This window comes from Macaca mulatta, chromosome 11, assembly GCF_049350105.2.
Source record: "Macaca mulatta isolate MMU2019108-1 chromosome 11, T2T-MMU8v2.0, whole genome shotgun sequence".
Taxonomy (NCBI): domain Eukaryota; kingdom Metazoa; phylum Chordata; class Mammalia; order Primates; family Cercopithecidae; genus Macaca; species Macaca mulatta.
Window position 1 is genome coordinate 48,438,822 of NC_133416.1, and position 16,328 is coordinate 48,455,149.

General features: G+C 37.5%; 1 protein-coding gene across 3 annotated transcripts in view; it reads left to right on the forward strand.

Annotated features, from left to right (window-relative positions):
- Positions 1-16,328, forward strand: part of PDZRN4 (PDZ domain containing ring finger 4) — a 415,257-nt gene that overhangs the window by 340,581 nt on the left and 58,348 nt on the right. For all 3 annotated transcript variants that reach the window (XM_015151453.3, XM_077953187.1, XM_015151454.3), the window contains 2 exons: positions 6,852-7,108; positions 10,208-10,310. In XM_015151453.3, coding sequence (XP_015006939.2) covers positions 6,852-7,108; positions 10,208-10,310 — 360 coding nt within the window. The remainder of the gene's footprint in view (positions 1-6,851; positions 7,109-10,207; positions 10,311-16,328) is intronic.

The window sequence follows — 16,328 nt, forward strand, 5'->3', positions numbered from 1 at the left end:
ACAAAAAAAACAAGACAAGGAAAAGATAATGAAAGGAAAAAGCAATTGTGACAGATACATCAAGATTGCCTATAACCAAAATTATTCATTGGTTCAGGAACAGTTTGGATGAGTTCACAAATAATGGATCCATAACCTCTTCATATGAAAAATTGAAAATGAGTCCTGCTTGCACTTGAGAATGCCCTACCATCAAAGTGCTCTGTAGAAGGGAACAGACGCAACATACTGGACTATTGTTGTAGCCTCAGTGTCACAGTCTATTAACTAAATGTAATAATAGGCTTTTACACTAGCTCATTGGGGTGCTGGGAGTCCTCCATTCAATACTGTTACATTACGTAAGCATTTCCAATGCATTCAATTATCTTAGGTTGTAAATGGATGTTATGTTAAACCAGATTGGTAGAGGCAAATCCCAAAATGTCACAAGTTGTAGGTAAGGCAACAGTCTTCATTAAGGAAACACACAAGTCGGGAATCAGCAATACACAGTCAAGCAAGGGACCAAAAACTGTGGGTATATGGTGGGTCTGTATTTCAACTCTTGTTGCTCTGTCTTACAGGGAACATTGTCAGTAAGAGAACAGACTGCTGGAGGTTCAGGCTGCCTGGGTTAGATATCACTTATTTTCTTTTGTCTGAGAAAGCCAGCTGCCTGGCAAAGTCCCTGGGGATTTTGGAACTAAGGGAAGCTGCAACACCCCATACCCAGGGTAATGAAGCTCCCAGTCTCTCGTTGTGCAGACAGAAAAGCAGAAGAAGCCCCATAATCACTTTAGGATAAGTCTACTCATTGTGTCACGTGGAATAATCACCATATTCTCTTCCAAAAATGCAATTATAGCACTGTCAAAAGCGGAATACTGGAGTAAATGGACTTCAGGGTTGATGTGATCTAACATTTCCTATGTACATAGGTTCTGAAATTATATGATGAACACAAACCTACATACCAGTGATTATTTTGTTTATTGATAACCTTTTTTTAAAGGTTGAAGTTAATTTTAGTCAGGTTTCTTTCATACAATTTTGCAGATTCCTATTATGTGACTTCTTTTCATTATAAATACATTTTACACTATGCTATACTCCATTTATATAACAATGTTCAAATAGAGTCAATCATACCAAAGTTTAGGAAAAAACAGTGTGCTGAAATTTCTTAAAATTAATTTGAAGATTGTATATGACAAGTGTTTTGATGAATATAAGGTTCAGATTATCTTAAATTCCTTCTCTACCAAACATTTTAGCAGCAATTTAAACATTGTTTCTTCCTTCTGTAAAATGTCACCAGATTGTGCTTTGGCAACACCTCCCTAATTATCAAATAGAGAATTTATTCTGTGTCACTTAGGAACTTCAGTCAAAATTAATTCCACAGTTACTAGTGAGGGTGGGAGATCTTGTAGACTAACCAGGTACAGGATCATGTCCAACCAGAATTATAATACGCAAGTATTTTATACTTATCCTCAATTTGAAATTTGGTTATATCAATTGTCCCTAATCCTTGGAATTCTATGCTTCTTTTATGGCACATTCTTAAATTTATTCTCCCTTGAAAGTCATAGATGCTTAGAAGCCCTTATTTCTCATGAAAGGCGTGGGGGTTTGGAAACCCTCATCATTCCCAAACAGCTGACTCTAGAAATGGCTTCTCACTAGAGTGACTGAGTTATTCATGCACTTGTTAGCACTTCAAAAGAAAAACAAAAAAGACTGTTTGTTTCCTGATATCCAAGAAAATTTTGCATGTGGTTGGATTGGAAGGAATAATCAAAGGGGAACAGCTCAAATCTAAACCGAGACCACTAGTCACTCTGGGGAAGTAATTGAAGAATGGCCCAGATTTTGCAAAAGGCCCAGATATCCAAAAGGGTAGATTATTCATTAAACAGAGGCTTCATCAAACATTACTATGATATGGTTTACATATGAAAAGCTCTCTTCTTTACTTAACATTCACAAGTTGCTTATGGATTAATTAGCCCATCTTCCACAAGAAATGTATTCGCACATCTTTTGCATTGATCACTGAAAAGTGATTGCTTTTTCTTTATCCACTTAAGATTATGCTATCAATATAATGAGAAATAATAACTTTTTAGAAACAAGATAATTATTTTTGTATCTCTAAAAATTTATATGTGTGTAATACAAGCCATCACTTGAATATCTAATCTTTAAGGATATTTGTGCTGATCTGAATTGGTAAGTGCAGGGAGAAGGGGAAGACCTTCTCAGAAAATGGTTTCCTATGATCAATTTTTCTTCTAGTTTCCTATCATATGTTTACTTGTTAATTCATTTGAATATATATCTTATAATTGCTTCAAGTTTCATATGATTAAGAATGATTAAGACTACTCTCTCCACTTTTTTCGAATCCTACATTTTAGTTTGTCTCGGGACAACCACATGTCACTATTTATCCTAGAATTTCTCTCATTGGCATCATCCTTTCCTCTTTTTTTGTTGTTGCCAATTTTGATAACCCCTTGTTGCATAATGTGTCTGCTTTTTTATTTATCTCAAGTCCGGTAGCTAAATCATCATTTCAGAGTCCAGTCTTCCCACCGGGACTACTAGCCTCTTATCAAATATCAATCGCACGAATCTTTTTAGTTGTACACTAGTTGCCTGGTTACAGTGGAACCAAATCAGTCTGGGCCACAGCTATCAAAATGCCAGAAGTTATGGCAATAGAGGAAATTATTGCATATACTACTGCTGTTTGTTATGACACCCTATCCTCTCAATCATTCGATTTAACAACCCTTTTGGAAAAAGGCTCTTTTCTTATGGTATGCTTAAATCAAATTGCGATCTTTCCTAAAATCCTTCTGCATGCAAACTCAAACTCCGTAACACATGGGTTTTTTTTTTTTTTTTTTTCAGTAATCAAGTTACCTTGCACCCTCTTCCCTCAGTTTTGCTCCTAACCATATTCATGTGGTTTTTTTTTCTCCTGAAAATCAACTCATCTGTATTCCTCTCGCAAAAGATCTTCCCACCTTTTACTGGACACCCAAAAATATTGGGTGTCTACCCTTAACTACCTATTTTAAATGGGACTCCTTTAGTGGATAGTTTCTTCATCTTTAGTCTCATCTCACAAAACAATTTAAAACTTTATGTCATCCATACAAAACTAAATGTAAGATTGAGACAAACGAGTAAGAGGGAAGAGGAAAAAAAGGAAGGTGGAATGAAGGGAGAAAATATAGTGGTAAAGAAATAGAATAATACGTAAGGATCTGGCAATATGGCAATATGAAGCACCAAATATCTGTTATTGGTTTAAAAACAAATCACTTGAAAAAAAGGAAGTTTTGTTGTTGTTCACAAACTTCTCCTAGAAAACTGTAGATATTCTTCCCATATAATTCTTCTCTCTAGCTGCACCTGATGATAACTGAGCAGAGCAATTGCCAGAAAATCCCAATTAAGCGATTCTTTTCTTTTCTTGTGAAAGGCATAATATATAAAATGGTGACCTTTTGGTAGGCTAACAGTATGTTGATGAACTTCAAGTGAAGTGAAAAAAAGTATTTAGTATCATCAATGCTTGCATTTTCTAAGCGATCATGTGTAACAGTAGAGCCTTTAAAGGTCATAGACTTCTTTACTTTGAGAGATATTAAATAGCTTATGAAAATAGAGGTCAGCTGCATGATAACTAGAAGAAAAGAGCATTCTCCAATAGGGAAGTAAGATCTTGAGATTACATTGACTGTCCTTTTAAGATTGTATTTGATTGTTCTTAGAGAAAAGAATGAAATTTGCATATAAATTTCATGATAATAAATAAATGAGTGTATAAGTCATATAATCAATAGCCATTGATCTTGACACATGAACACTAATATTGTTTGCATATACTAAGCATTACAATAATGATTTCACAACCTAAAATACCTTTCAATAAATTTTATATTTCCACAAAAAACTATAATCTTCTGGATTTTGCAAAAGCAATCCTACTTATCTTACAGTAACACAGGTAAATAATCATTATCAGTAGGAATCTTACATTTTTAAAATAGCTGTTGCTTCGAAGATCACTAAAGCAAATAAATATTCTGAACACCAGGACTAGATTAACATGTAAGGCTGAGGAAAAATGAGCCTTGTCTTGTCTTGGGGAAAAAAATAGATGAATGGCATTTATCTATCTATTACCTATTGACACACTTTGTGCATTAGTAGAATGTAATGTACAACTGGAAGAAACCCTGGTCACAAGCTTTTCCCTTTACCTTCAGATACTGCATAAAGGTCCCTCAAAAAAGTAGTCTTATTTCCCTCTACCACTATTAGGGTTTCCTCTTGATACAGGGCTTATAGGAAAAGATAACATGTTGACACCGTTCCAGTAGATATATTAAATAGTTGATAAGGCCAGGGGTGGTGGCTTATGCCTGCAATCCCAGCACTTTGGGAGGCCAAGGCAGGTAGATCACGAGGTCAGGAGTTAGAGACCATCCTGGCCAACATAGAGAAACCCCATCTCTACTAAAAATACAAAAATTTGCCTGGCATGGTGGTGCGTGCCTGTAATCCCAGCTATTTGGGAAGCTGAGACAGGAGAATCCCTTGAACATAGGAGGGGAAGTTGTGGTGAGCTGAGATCATGCCACTATACTCCAGCCTGGGCAACAGGGCGAGACTCCATCTCAATAAATAAATAAATAGTTGATAACAGACTGTGTGACTGAGATTTCTTTTCACAGAGGGAAGGGTGTAGGATCCTGCAGGAACAGATCTTCACTAAACTGAGGGTACATCATGAAGCAGGAAGGCTGGGGACAAAAGAGCAATTTTTACCTACTGCATCAATTCTCACAGAGCAATTTTACCTACCACTTGATTATCTTCCACAATCTGGAATTTATAAATACTGACCACAATATGAAACACAGGGGATGATACTATTCAATGAGAGGGGCTAGATTTTATGTTGTGCTTTTTCATTCTGGGATTTCTTCTATCATCTGCTGTCTACATGTCCTCAGGGGAGGCAGTAGTGGCTCCGGCTCAAGCACCTGTCATACAGCAGGAGCTAAAGGAATGAGTGTGATCATGTCCATAGGTGTCTCATGTCCACATACCCTCATGTGCCCCAAGTCAGGTATTCCAAGGTGTATCAATGAAAACTCAGCGATAATTTTTCAAGTTTAGTTCATGGAAAAGAGTATCAAACAGTGAATACATAGATTAGTGAATGTGTTCACACTGGGAAACACCCAGTCAGATCTCCACCTGGCCTGTCTTACTAGTGATTCAAGAGCAAGAACTGAATTGGGACATATTTTGCTGTTGAAGAAGTTTAATTGCTCATTTTTTGAAGGCACATTAACTCTTTCAGGGTCCATTGAGTAAATTAGTTCCTCCAGGTCATTAAGCCTGTCTCTACATGACGTGATGATTTCTACCTGCCATTGTATCATTTACCCCAAAACGCCCCACACTTGCTCTGAGCACACACATATTCCTTGTCTACTCAGGGAGAGAGAATGTGCTCATTTGAATGTCAGCAGTTTCTCTACAGCTGCAACTCAGTGACTTCTTTTGCTTCTTTTTTAGGCACCCAGGGATCTCTAAGGGTTTGCTGGTGCGTGACAGTTATCGGTGCCTCACCGACAGGCGGGTGGCTTAGTTTGCTGTCTGGAAATGGTATAATTTCAGGGATATTACGCACAGTATTGTGCCACTAGATAGCTCTTCATATCTGCAAAAAACAGCATTATTGATTCATCTGGGGCGAGAGTCATAAAACTCTTTCAGGATTCTAGAGCCCTTTATTAAAACACAACTTCCACTAAAAGGCTGTGTTATCAGGACTCATTTTAGGGGATTAAATTGACAACTATGTGAGCGTGGTCTGTATTGCCTACCACAAGGTTGTTAGGGAAAGTGTGTAGGTGTTTTGACAGCCACAAAGGTTGGGAAACATTCCTGGCCCTTGGTAAGCTGGCATAGGAGAGTCCCACAAAAAGAATAATTTTTCTCTCCCAAATGACAATGGTTTGTGCCACTGTTGAGAAGCAAGAAGTGAGGACAAAGGCAGACTTCACCTCTTTCTCTGTAATGTCTAGAGCTACCGTGGAGAATCATGAATTGGTATGAATTAAAACGAGTAACCAGTGGGGACATAATATATTCATTCAGAGGATTTTTAGAGCAGTGATTCTTTCAGTGAATATAAATATAAAGTCAGAATCTTGTAAGTATGCCAATTCTGATTCAGTAGATCCAGGGTAGGGCCAGGGATTCTGTATTTCTAATCATCTCTCATATGATGCTGATGCTGCTGGTTCACAGACCACATTTCAAACAGTGAGGATTTAGGATAAAATGCACATGGGCAATCACATGGTCTTGGATTAAAACATTATGAATATGGAGGAAATTTGACAATACCTTAAAAAATTAGATTTTAGGCAAGTAAGACCTTGATTAAATATTGAAAATCTCACAGAGACATTGATAAATCATGAAAAAGTATGACATACTTAACATTTCCTCCATCCGAAGACTTCGGTGACCCTTTTCTGAAGCAGATGTGTTACTTAAATTTTTAAATCTTTACTAATAGTTCTGCTGTTTTACTCGTTAACCAACTCCAGATACTTTATAAAGATACAGAAGTAATTGTTGTTGTAATCTCAGGTACTTCATCATGTTGGTAAAGACGTCAGTAAATATTAATATCTGATTAAATATTCCATTACAAAATTCATGTCAGAGCTGGTTGAAACCTTTCTCTCTACCTTTTATTAATCTATCACGACAGCCTCTCTGATCTTTCCTCTGAGATAAACAGCGTCCTCATATGTTTGTAGGTCAATGGGAAGGATCTTTCGAAGGCCACCCACGAAGAGGCAGTGGAAGCCTTTCGCAATGCCAAGGAGCCCATTGTGGTGCAGGTGTTAAGGCGAACACCTCTTAGTAGACCGGCCTATGGGATGGCTCCAGAAGTGCAACTCATGAATGCCAGCACTCAGACGGACATCACCTTCGAACACATCATGGCCCTGGCCAAGCTTCGGCCACCTACCCCTCCAGTGCCAGACATCTGTCCATTCCTGCTCTCAGACAGGTATTTTTCTGTCATTTCTTCCAAAGCCCTGTTTGTTTCCATTTGTCACGTAAAGCAGATGTTGGAAAGAAGCAGCTCCCCTAGCAGGTTGACAGTTATGGAGACAGGCTTCCCAGCTCTGTTTGGAAAATGTCTCCCCTGTTTAGATATGTGCAATTAGTTCTCAGTGGTCCCTGCTGGCTACTCTCCCTAACCCACATGGTTGCTTCACCTGGGTAATCATACTTGCTAGCTGCTATGAAAAATTCTGGCTCTGATTAGTTCATCTTCATATTACTAGCTGTCAAAAGCCTCATGCTACTCATGAACACTGGTCAGGGAAATCACTTTTCTCACCAAAGCTGCCAAAAACCTTATTAAGACTCATGTGGAAGTGGCATGTTAGCTCCACATTCTCCTCTGTGGGCCACCTCTCTCTCTTCCTTGCATTTCTCTTCTTTAAAGAGAAGCTAGGAAATTAATTTAATTAAAGTGCAACTCTCTGAAGAAAACAATTACCCAATATATTGAGATATAAACAAAGGATCTTGGCTGTCAAAGAGTAAATATAGTGCTATCAAATAAAGATCTATTCAAGGAATACTTCCTCCAGATTTTTTGCCCAATTTAAAGGAAGTCAGAGAGATTTTATTCAAATAATCCTACTTGAACAGTTTTAGAAGTACGCTTGTCCAATTCATTGTGTTCTGTGAGCTTTCTAGGAAATATTCAAACATTGAGAGTTTATAAGAGCAATAGTCTCCTTAGCCTACATTTTCATCACCTACTCCAATCTGCTCTCTACTTTGTAAAACATAGATCTGATTCATGCCACTTTCCTGCCCTTTGATGGCTGGCTCCCATACGCCTGTTTCAGTGGGTCACAGATGTACAGTAGAATCACCTGGGAACTTTTAGAAGCTGTATCAATACCTGAATCACCCCTTAGGCCAATTAAATGAGAATTCTTAGATTAAGGCTTAGGCATCGGAATTTTTCAAAAATCTCCCTAGGCAATCCTAATGTGCATCCAAGTTTTGAAAACACTCCTTGAGACTTCAAGTTCCAGGAGGGTAGGGGATTTGTTTGTCTTGGGTATCTCTTTATTCATTCATCCGTTACCTTTTAAATAGCCCTTTGTGTCAGACACAAATCGGATGTGTCAGGCATTGGAACTAGATGCTGGGCATAAAACTTTGAACAAAAATAAAGTCATTGCCTTCTACAGTTTATATTCTACAGGGGTAGTTGAAGAAAAAGCAACGAAACAAATATATAATATTCATTAATACCGCCTAAAACATAGTAGCCATCCAATACTTCCTTGAATGAATAATAATAGCTAGCTTGTATTAGCTAACTTAACATGCTTTCAGTATTATTCCAAATATTTTGCATTTATCGACTCATTTAGTTCTCACAATAATCTCATGATGGAGTGCATTATATTATCAACATCCTACGTCTAAGATGAGGGAACAGATATTAAGTAACATGGCCAAGATTACATAGCAAAAAAGTGACAGGGCCAGGCTTCTAGGCCTAAGAGATCTGACCCCAATGCCTACTTCCTTAGCCAGTGCATCTTGCTGCTCTTCCTAGGTGCTGCAGACCTTAGCTTAGAGACAACCTCTTCTAGAAAACCTCCTAGGGCTGCAGTGGGTCCACCCCCTACCATGTGCTCCCAAGGTTCTATATGTTTTCCTTAATTATTGCACTGTATTAAAATTCCCACTTTGCTGCTTTCCCCAATTAATAGGGCAGAATTGGATTTTGTACACCAACATATTTCCAGCACTTGGCCTGGCATCTGGTAGCCACTGAATAAACGTTGAATGAATAAAGTCTTCCTCACAGCAGGGCTCCCATCTTACTATCTGAAAGACAAGGGAAACACATCAGATGTCCAAAGCAGCAAACTTCAATGTTCCAACATCTCAAATGGGCTATGTGGACCCAGTTCAGCTTCAAGCAAGGAGATTTATCTGGCAGACTCAAGGCAAGGTGCTGCCTCTATTACTTTACCATTCTGACCTACACTAGTTAGACCTGTGTGGAGCTGACAGCCATAGATAGTAGTGAGGAGAGGCTGATAGAATATTTATGCTGACCATCGTATGAGGGCATGAGGATGGGTCTCTTGCCTTTCAGCAAGGGAGAAGAGAACTAATTGATACTGCTGTCTCCAATTTTTCAATAAGGTCCACACTGTCAAGGCTTAAAGGTCTCATCTGCAACCAACTAGTCAATTATATTTAGGCTTTTTCAGTGTCTTTAGAAATAGAAAAGACCTTATGCCCTTTGCTGTTAAACTATTCTTAGTTTTCATATGATACGATGTGTGGTCTTTATATCAGAACATAATAAATTGAATAACATGTTTACAAACTATTTAAAATATTTCCTAAAAGTTGAAATACATAAAAGCCACGTGCAACACCTCATATCCCCTCATTTCCTTAATGTAATCTGCTCTCACCGTCACTAAGAATTTTCTAAAGGTATTATGAAACCTTTCGGCTTATAGGAGTTTCCATAAATGCTCTTTAATACTTGTGTATATGTCCTTGATCAAAGAGGAGAAAATGTGCATTATGAGGGAGAGTGAGAAAGGGGGATCTTAAGAAAGAGGGGAGGGTACAATGTGAGCACATTTTAGAGTCTGAAAAATATGTGCTTTTGAAAATGGTTTTAAAAAAATAGTTTGCAGCTGTGAATTACGAAATTGTTAGTGCTTTATGACAAATACCCCTTTTTGAGTAGACTGCAATCTCAAATGCCACACACCCACGTGTCGAGCTTGTCACATTCGGTGGAATGGAAGCAGGCCAGAAAGTATCAATAAAGCATCATGGACTGTCAGAGATTTCACATCAGTCTCTCCACAGAATACAACTCTGACCACAGGCCCTTATTCCACAGAAATTGCAAACCGATGGACTTCCCATAGAGGGAGAAAGGAAAGCGATTGCTTTTTCTGAGCTGTAGTTTGTTTAAAGGCTAGATCACTACAGGTCTTATTCCAAAGCAGAGCAAACTAAAGTGAAATTCTAAAATCAGTTTTAATCTTGAAAACAACCCTTTTAATCTATGCCTATCATATTGCTATATTCCCCATAGCTGCCATTCTCTGCATCCAATAGAGCATGAATTTTATGAGGACAATGAGTATATTTCCAGCTTGCCTGCTGATGCAGACAGAACAGAAGATTTTGAATATGAGGTAAGATCATTTTCACACCACTTCACATTTCTTCATGAAGTTATGGTTGAGGGGTTTTGTATAACAAAGAAATTAATCTATTACAGTGAGAAATGTCTTGTATATTACATATCTAGAGTAAGATCTTTCAGATACTATTTGTTCTAGCTATGTGTCTCCAGTGTTTTATGTATATTGGAAAATATCTTTATAGTATAAGCTTAAATATAATTTGCTCTCATTTTGTTGCTTTTTAATAAATAATATTACAACCACTACATTTTAAAAATTTGTTCTATAATATATGTGGATTTCCAAGTAGACTTTGAAAAATGTATTTAAAACAAAGATTGTGTTTACTGTTTTCATTTGTTGTATAATATTCTAATTTTCATTGATAAACCAAATTTTATTATATTGTATTCTCTGGAAATGTAATATTCTCTTTGTGCCTCTGGTATGTACTCTAACGAGCCATTTCACAGACTTCCTAGAAATAGAGATGGCCTCATGCCCTTTGTTGTTAAACTATATTTATTCTTCACATGGTCTAATGTTAGAATATCTGTTCTGTGATATATAACAATTCAAAAGTCCATTCATTAATTATTTTAAAGCTCTCACAAAAGTTAAATAATGTATCCTAATATTTCCTCCACTTCTGCAGCCTGTATATCTTTGAAAGATTTCAGACTACTCTGACATTTAAAAATAAAATAGATTGAGGAAGTAAGGAAGCTTTGGTAAACAGGCAGAGAACTCATGATCACCTGCCCTTTTAATGCTTCAGGTGATGTCATACAAGTTCAGCTAAGTGTTCTCTTCCACTTTACAACCAGGAAATCCTGAAATCTCTTCCCTTAGGAGGATCTGAAATCAAATAAGGAAGCTCATCTAAAGCAAATAGACATTTGTTTGAAATCTTCTCCCCACAAAAGTCATTCCTAGGGATTACAGAAATCATTATTTCTTTGCAGCCAAAATTTAGAAGGATGTGAAATGACACCAGGTAACTGAATAGATGGTTTTGTCATTCTTGTGTTGTTCATGTTAAATTTGTATCTCCTCTTTATTAAGTTGATTGAAAAGTTTTATTTTCTAAATCTACTCAGACCCTGGCATGCATTACAATATCCATTGCTTTGTCTATTCACGTAAAATAAATTATAAAATTGAGTGACTTATCCAAATAATTCAAGATTCTTATGAATTATTTTAGTTATATATATTAAAATATAATATATGAATTATATTTTAGTTGAATACTTTGGGTTTGGGGACTGGAATTATCTATATCACTTCAACTTTTTATTTGGATATCTTAAAGCTTTATTAAAATAAGTCAGTGTGCTGGGAGAGGGCATAGGAGGAAGACTGTTTAGGCTAAGCAAGTTAATAGTAAAAGCCCTTTTAATTAATAAGCATGTCATTGAAATATTACAGTACAGACAGATTTCTTTACATTTCTATGGAGCTTACTGTAGCTGAACCACATCCTCTTTTTTGGCCAATATTAATCCCCAGCAGAAGCCAGCATCAGGATGATGTCAGTGGCGAATTCTCAGACAAGCTTTCTGTAGCCTGTAATCTCAACTAATCACAGCATCATAGTCATTAATTTGCTGTCAGCTGTGATTCCGTTGCCAAAGCCCCCTTTCTGAGTGATTGAAATAAAGAATGCTCCTGTGAAATTCAAATAAGGAAGGAGTTGCTATGACAGTTTTCAATCATTAGAAAGGATGCATTTGAGAACAACATGCATGGTTAAAGGTGGGAGTGAAGGCATGGGATAATACCTCCAGAGAAATTTACCAGATTCAAGAGAGAATAGTGGTTCTGCCCAGTACTCCTCAGCCTGTTACCGTTATGTGACACACACATAGAGTGGCACATGCCATCCCTTGTGGCTGCATCAGATTAAACTGCAAAATCTAGTCAGTCAGTCCACTGCTATCATTGGAGCCTATGGTGGACACCATTAGGCTCATTCAGTGAAGACATTTAGAAATGCTACTTCTGTCTATGTGTTGCACTTTTACTGTTGCACCTAGAAGCAGACTGATTTGATGTTTCTGTGACCAGCTGAGATGACCCTAGCTCCTCTAGGAGCTTCATCAGAGCCCTATAGCTCTAGGAACAGGATGGATGAGCACCTTAAGGAAGTACCAGTTTTGTGCCACTGAGAGAATATTACAGGAAACTGAGGTTTAATGGCCAAGAAGGTGGCTTCAGCTCCGAAAGAGATACGCATTCCTCTTCAACCTAAACATGAGCACAACCAGGAAATCAAGGAAGCAGAAAGAAGACTCCTTTTGCATCTGCTTTCGTTCATTTGTACCATAAATATTTAATGAGGACTTAAAATGTACCAGGCAGTTATCTAAGCATGGAATTAGGAGGCTCCTGCCCCAGTGGAAGGAGCTTCTAGGAGAAGGAGGTCAACAATAAACAAACAAGGAAAGACATATTCTTTTCAATGGTGAGAAGTACTAATGGAGAATAATAAGAGTGGTGTTACCGGATGTTGCTGTCTTATACAGAGTGGTCATGGAAGACTTCTCTCATAACAGAACTAAAGAATATAAGAGATCTAGCCATGTGAAAGGAGATTTTCAGAAAGAAGGAAGGGCAGGTGCAAAGGACCTGAAGCAGAAGCATGCTGGAGTGTACAAGGAGTAACAAAGAGGCCAGTAAGAGAGTGGAAGGGGTGAATTCTGAGAAAGGAGGAGCCTTTAGCTTTGACCGTGGTATAGGAAGTTGCTTTGACTCTGAAATGGGAAGTTGCTGGAACATAGGAAGGCCATACGGGATTACTCTAGCTGCTGGGCTGAGACTGACAGGAAGGAAGCAAAGTCAGCTGACAGGGAGTGGGGGATTTGACCTGAACAGTGATAATGAATGGAATATGCATGACATAATCTAGGACAGCATCCACCCCAGCCTGGAGGGCTATGCCTCAGAGCTTTAATATAGTTTGTGCTACGGCAATTTTCTTCTGAGATTTTAAGGGCAAAATATTACAGGTTAGAGTGAAGCACACCTTTTGGCATCCTCTGGAAAAAGAACAATACATCCGCACTTTAAAAGAAATAGCTTATAGTATATAGACTGCATTTCTGAACTTGCTGAAATACAAACTATGCAGCTATTTAGGCGCCTTTTTAAAGACCTACTTACTATTGACTCAGTGAACCAAAGCTGATCTGTATATCTTGTGAGTACATATATACAGACTTAGCACATGGATTATTAACCCAACAGACCAAAACAGATCTGACTATCTTGTAAATACATATTTAGGGACTTTTTAACATGCAGATTACTTCATTGACGGACTGTAACAGCTCCCTTCAGAGCCATGGCAGACAAGCAAATGCTTGTTTGGAGATATTATAGTCAATGTGTCCATGTTATGGTGACTCTGGTGTGTTAAGAACCTCTATGAAAATTTAATGACACCCGTATTTCACCATGACCTATCACCACTTTTCCTAAGAAAAATATTTGACTGGGTTTAAAATTTCCCCATAGTGCTTCAGAAAAGTCTCAGAGGACCAGTCTACCTTAAAAGACTCACAGCTTGAAATTTGTTCTCTTTAAAAAATGATGATACTTGTTCTCTAATTAAAAATGATAAATGAGTTTAATTTTATTTTTGAGAAAAAATAAACATATAAAAAATTTAAAAATGCACCCATCATAAGAGTCAGGGTGTTCCATGCCACTGGAATTTCACTAAGGATTAAGCTTCTCCTCCTTTTAGTTTCAACTTTGTTCATTTTTCCCCCCTAGAGCCAGCTAAAGGTTGAAATAAATCATAAATAATCCTTAGCAAGTCAGAGGCAGATCTCAAATCCAATCTCTACTAGAAATAATTTAAAGGGAACGGTTTTAAGAAACACAGAGATCTTTTTGCCCAACTCCTAATAAAGATATGTTTGCAATTGCCTGAATGCAAGGAAGATGTTGAATTGTCTACAGCATTTGCCGTTAACTCTCAAAAGTCAATGCTAATGCTGATAGAGGGGTCAGAAACCAATACTTGCAAAATTTAGATCGTATAAAACATCGTGTTAGTCAAGACAAGCAACAATTCTGTGCCTGTAGATTTTTATCACTTAGAAATACCACTGGAAATCATTTTTACTTCTCCCTCAGTGATCAGGTAAAGAAACATATACAAAAAGCTGAAATAAGTACCCTGTATGCGTCCAATATCATAAAAATGTAAGCCAAAAAAATTTAGAACTTTGCTTGAAGAGGTATTAAAAGTGGAAAAGAGAGGATAAATACATGTCAGAGTTCCATGTACATGTTAACCAAAAACCAAACTTGGACCAGTGTCTATAAATAGAAGTGAGCACTTAGCATATTAATTAGCTTCCTCTTGGCCGTCCTTATGCAAAGCATAAGTAAACCCTTGTGCTGTGCTAAGAAGTGTCATTTTGCAAAATGTATTTCCTGGAGCTGGATCCCTGCAAATATGTGCTGAATATTTGTGAGACTTTAAGTATATAATCTCTCTCTTACATAAAGAAAAGAGAATCATGAATCAAGGAGATTTTCATTCAAAAAATAGCAAGAGGATAATTATTACCTAGATTCCATCATATTTTTTGAGCAACTTCACGATTTGTGAAGCCAGTATTTGAAAAAACCAAAACAAAAAAAAAAAAAAAACAAGTCCCTAGCATGATGCATTATAGAGCTATATGGATCTCAAGGCTCTGAGGGCAGCAGCTTTATTGCATCACACGGTCTGTTTCACAGTGGGTGCTCAATGCATATTTCATGAAGGAATAAATGAGGACTCCCATTGCTGTCTGCATGGACCAATTTCTGAGCCACTCAGTCCCTTTCCTCTTTTCCATACAAAGGGAAGTGGAAAAGAACTTGGGACCACTGTCCAGTTATAATGCCCTCTTGCTTTCCAGCAGGTATTTGTTCTTGGAGTCAGGAGTTTTGATCCTAATGCCATTTGTGTCTCAAACACTTCTAAGGAAAGGGCAAAGAGGGTGAAAAATAGGGAGAAATAAGTAATGTAGTAGAAAGTTATTGGACTCCTTGAAAATTTATCTTTACTGGCCACCTTATAAAATCATAGAATCTCATATTTGGTACAAATTTGGCATGTTCTCTAATCCACACTTGTACCCCCTTTATTACTTGTTGACCAAGGGCTCAATCAGTATATGTGAGAAAAACTGCAACAGATGGGGAAATAAGTGCCTCCCCCACTAACCAGCTGGGGCTGTCTCTGTCCACCCAGAGATGGCTCTGTCCATCTCTGATCTTGAGAGAGGCAAACCTATCAAAGAGTTTGAAAGCCAATGATGGAAGAAACATGATGGGTATGAAACATAATTGACAAAGAGACCATATGTTATCTGTGTGTCAAAGTAGATAAATGAGAAAATAGTGTATAGAGTGTAAAAGGGTAGAATATTTAGATTTGTTTAACTCACTGAATGTCTTCCACTTAGTCCCTTTTCTTCTGCTTGTTAGTCACATTTTAGAATTATTAATGAAATAGCTAAAATAATTTTATACCACTTACTACTGGGGCAGTAAAATCATCCATTTAAAAAAATCACCTACATAAGTGCCGTTCCTTTGGGAAATTTACTGAATTGAAAACTGATCTGGATGAAGTGCGGAAATATTTTTATTACCTGAGCATTAAAGATAAGATGGTATTCTGTCAGCCTGGAGTTGGTTCACTGAGGTGCCTATTAATGACACCACCATTTTCTTAAATATGTCAGATGAGAATCTTAATCATATAGCCAAACCAATAAGTTATCATTTATTGGAACTAGTGTTTCCAGATTATCTGTGGCATGTTTCTCCTTATCACTGCTGCCTTCCCTTTGTTTCCAACATTGTTGTACCTTTAGGCTAGTTTTTGGTCTCTTGTGGCCCGTCCCTGGTCTCTGCAGGTTATCTATCCTATTCACCACAGCCAGATCAAACCTTCTCAAGTGTGCCTCTCATTGGTTTACTCCTTTGTTTATCATCTTGTATGACTCTGTTCCTTGA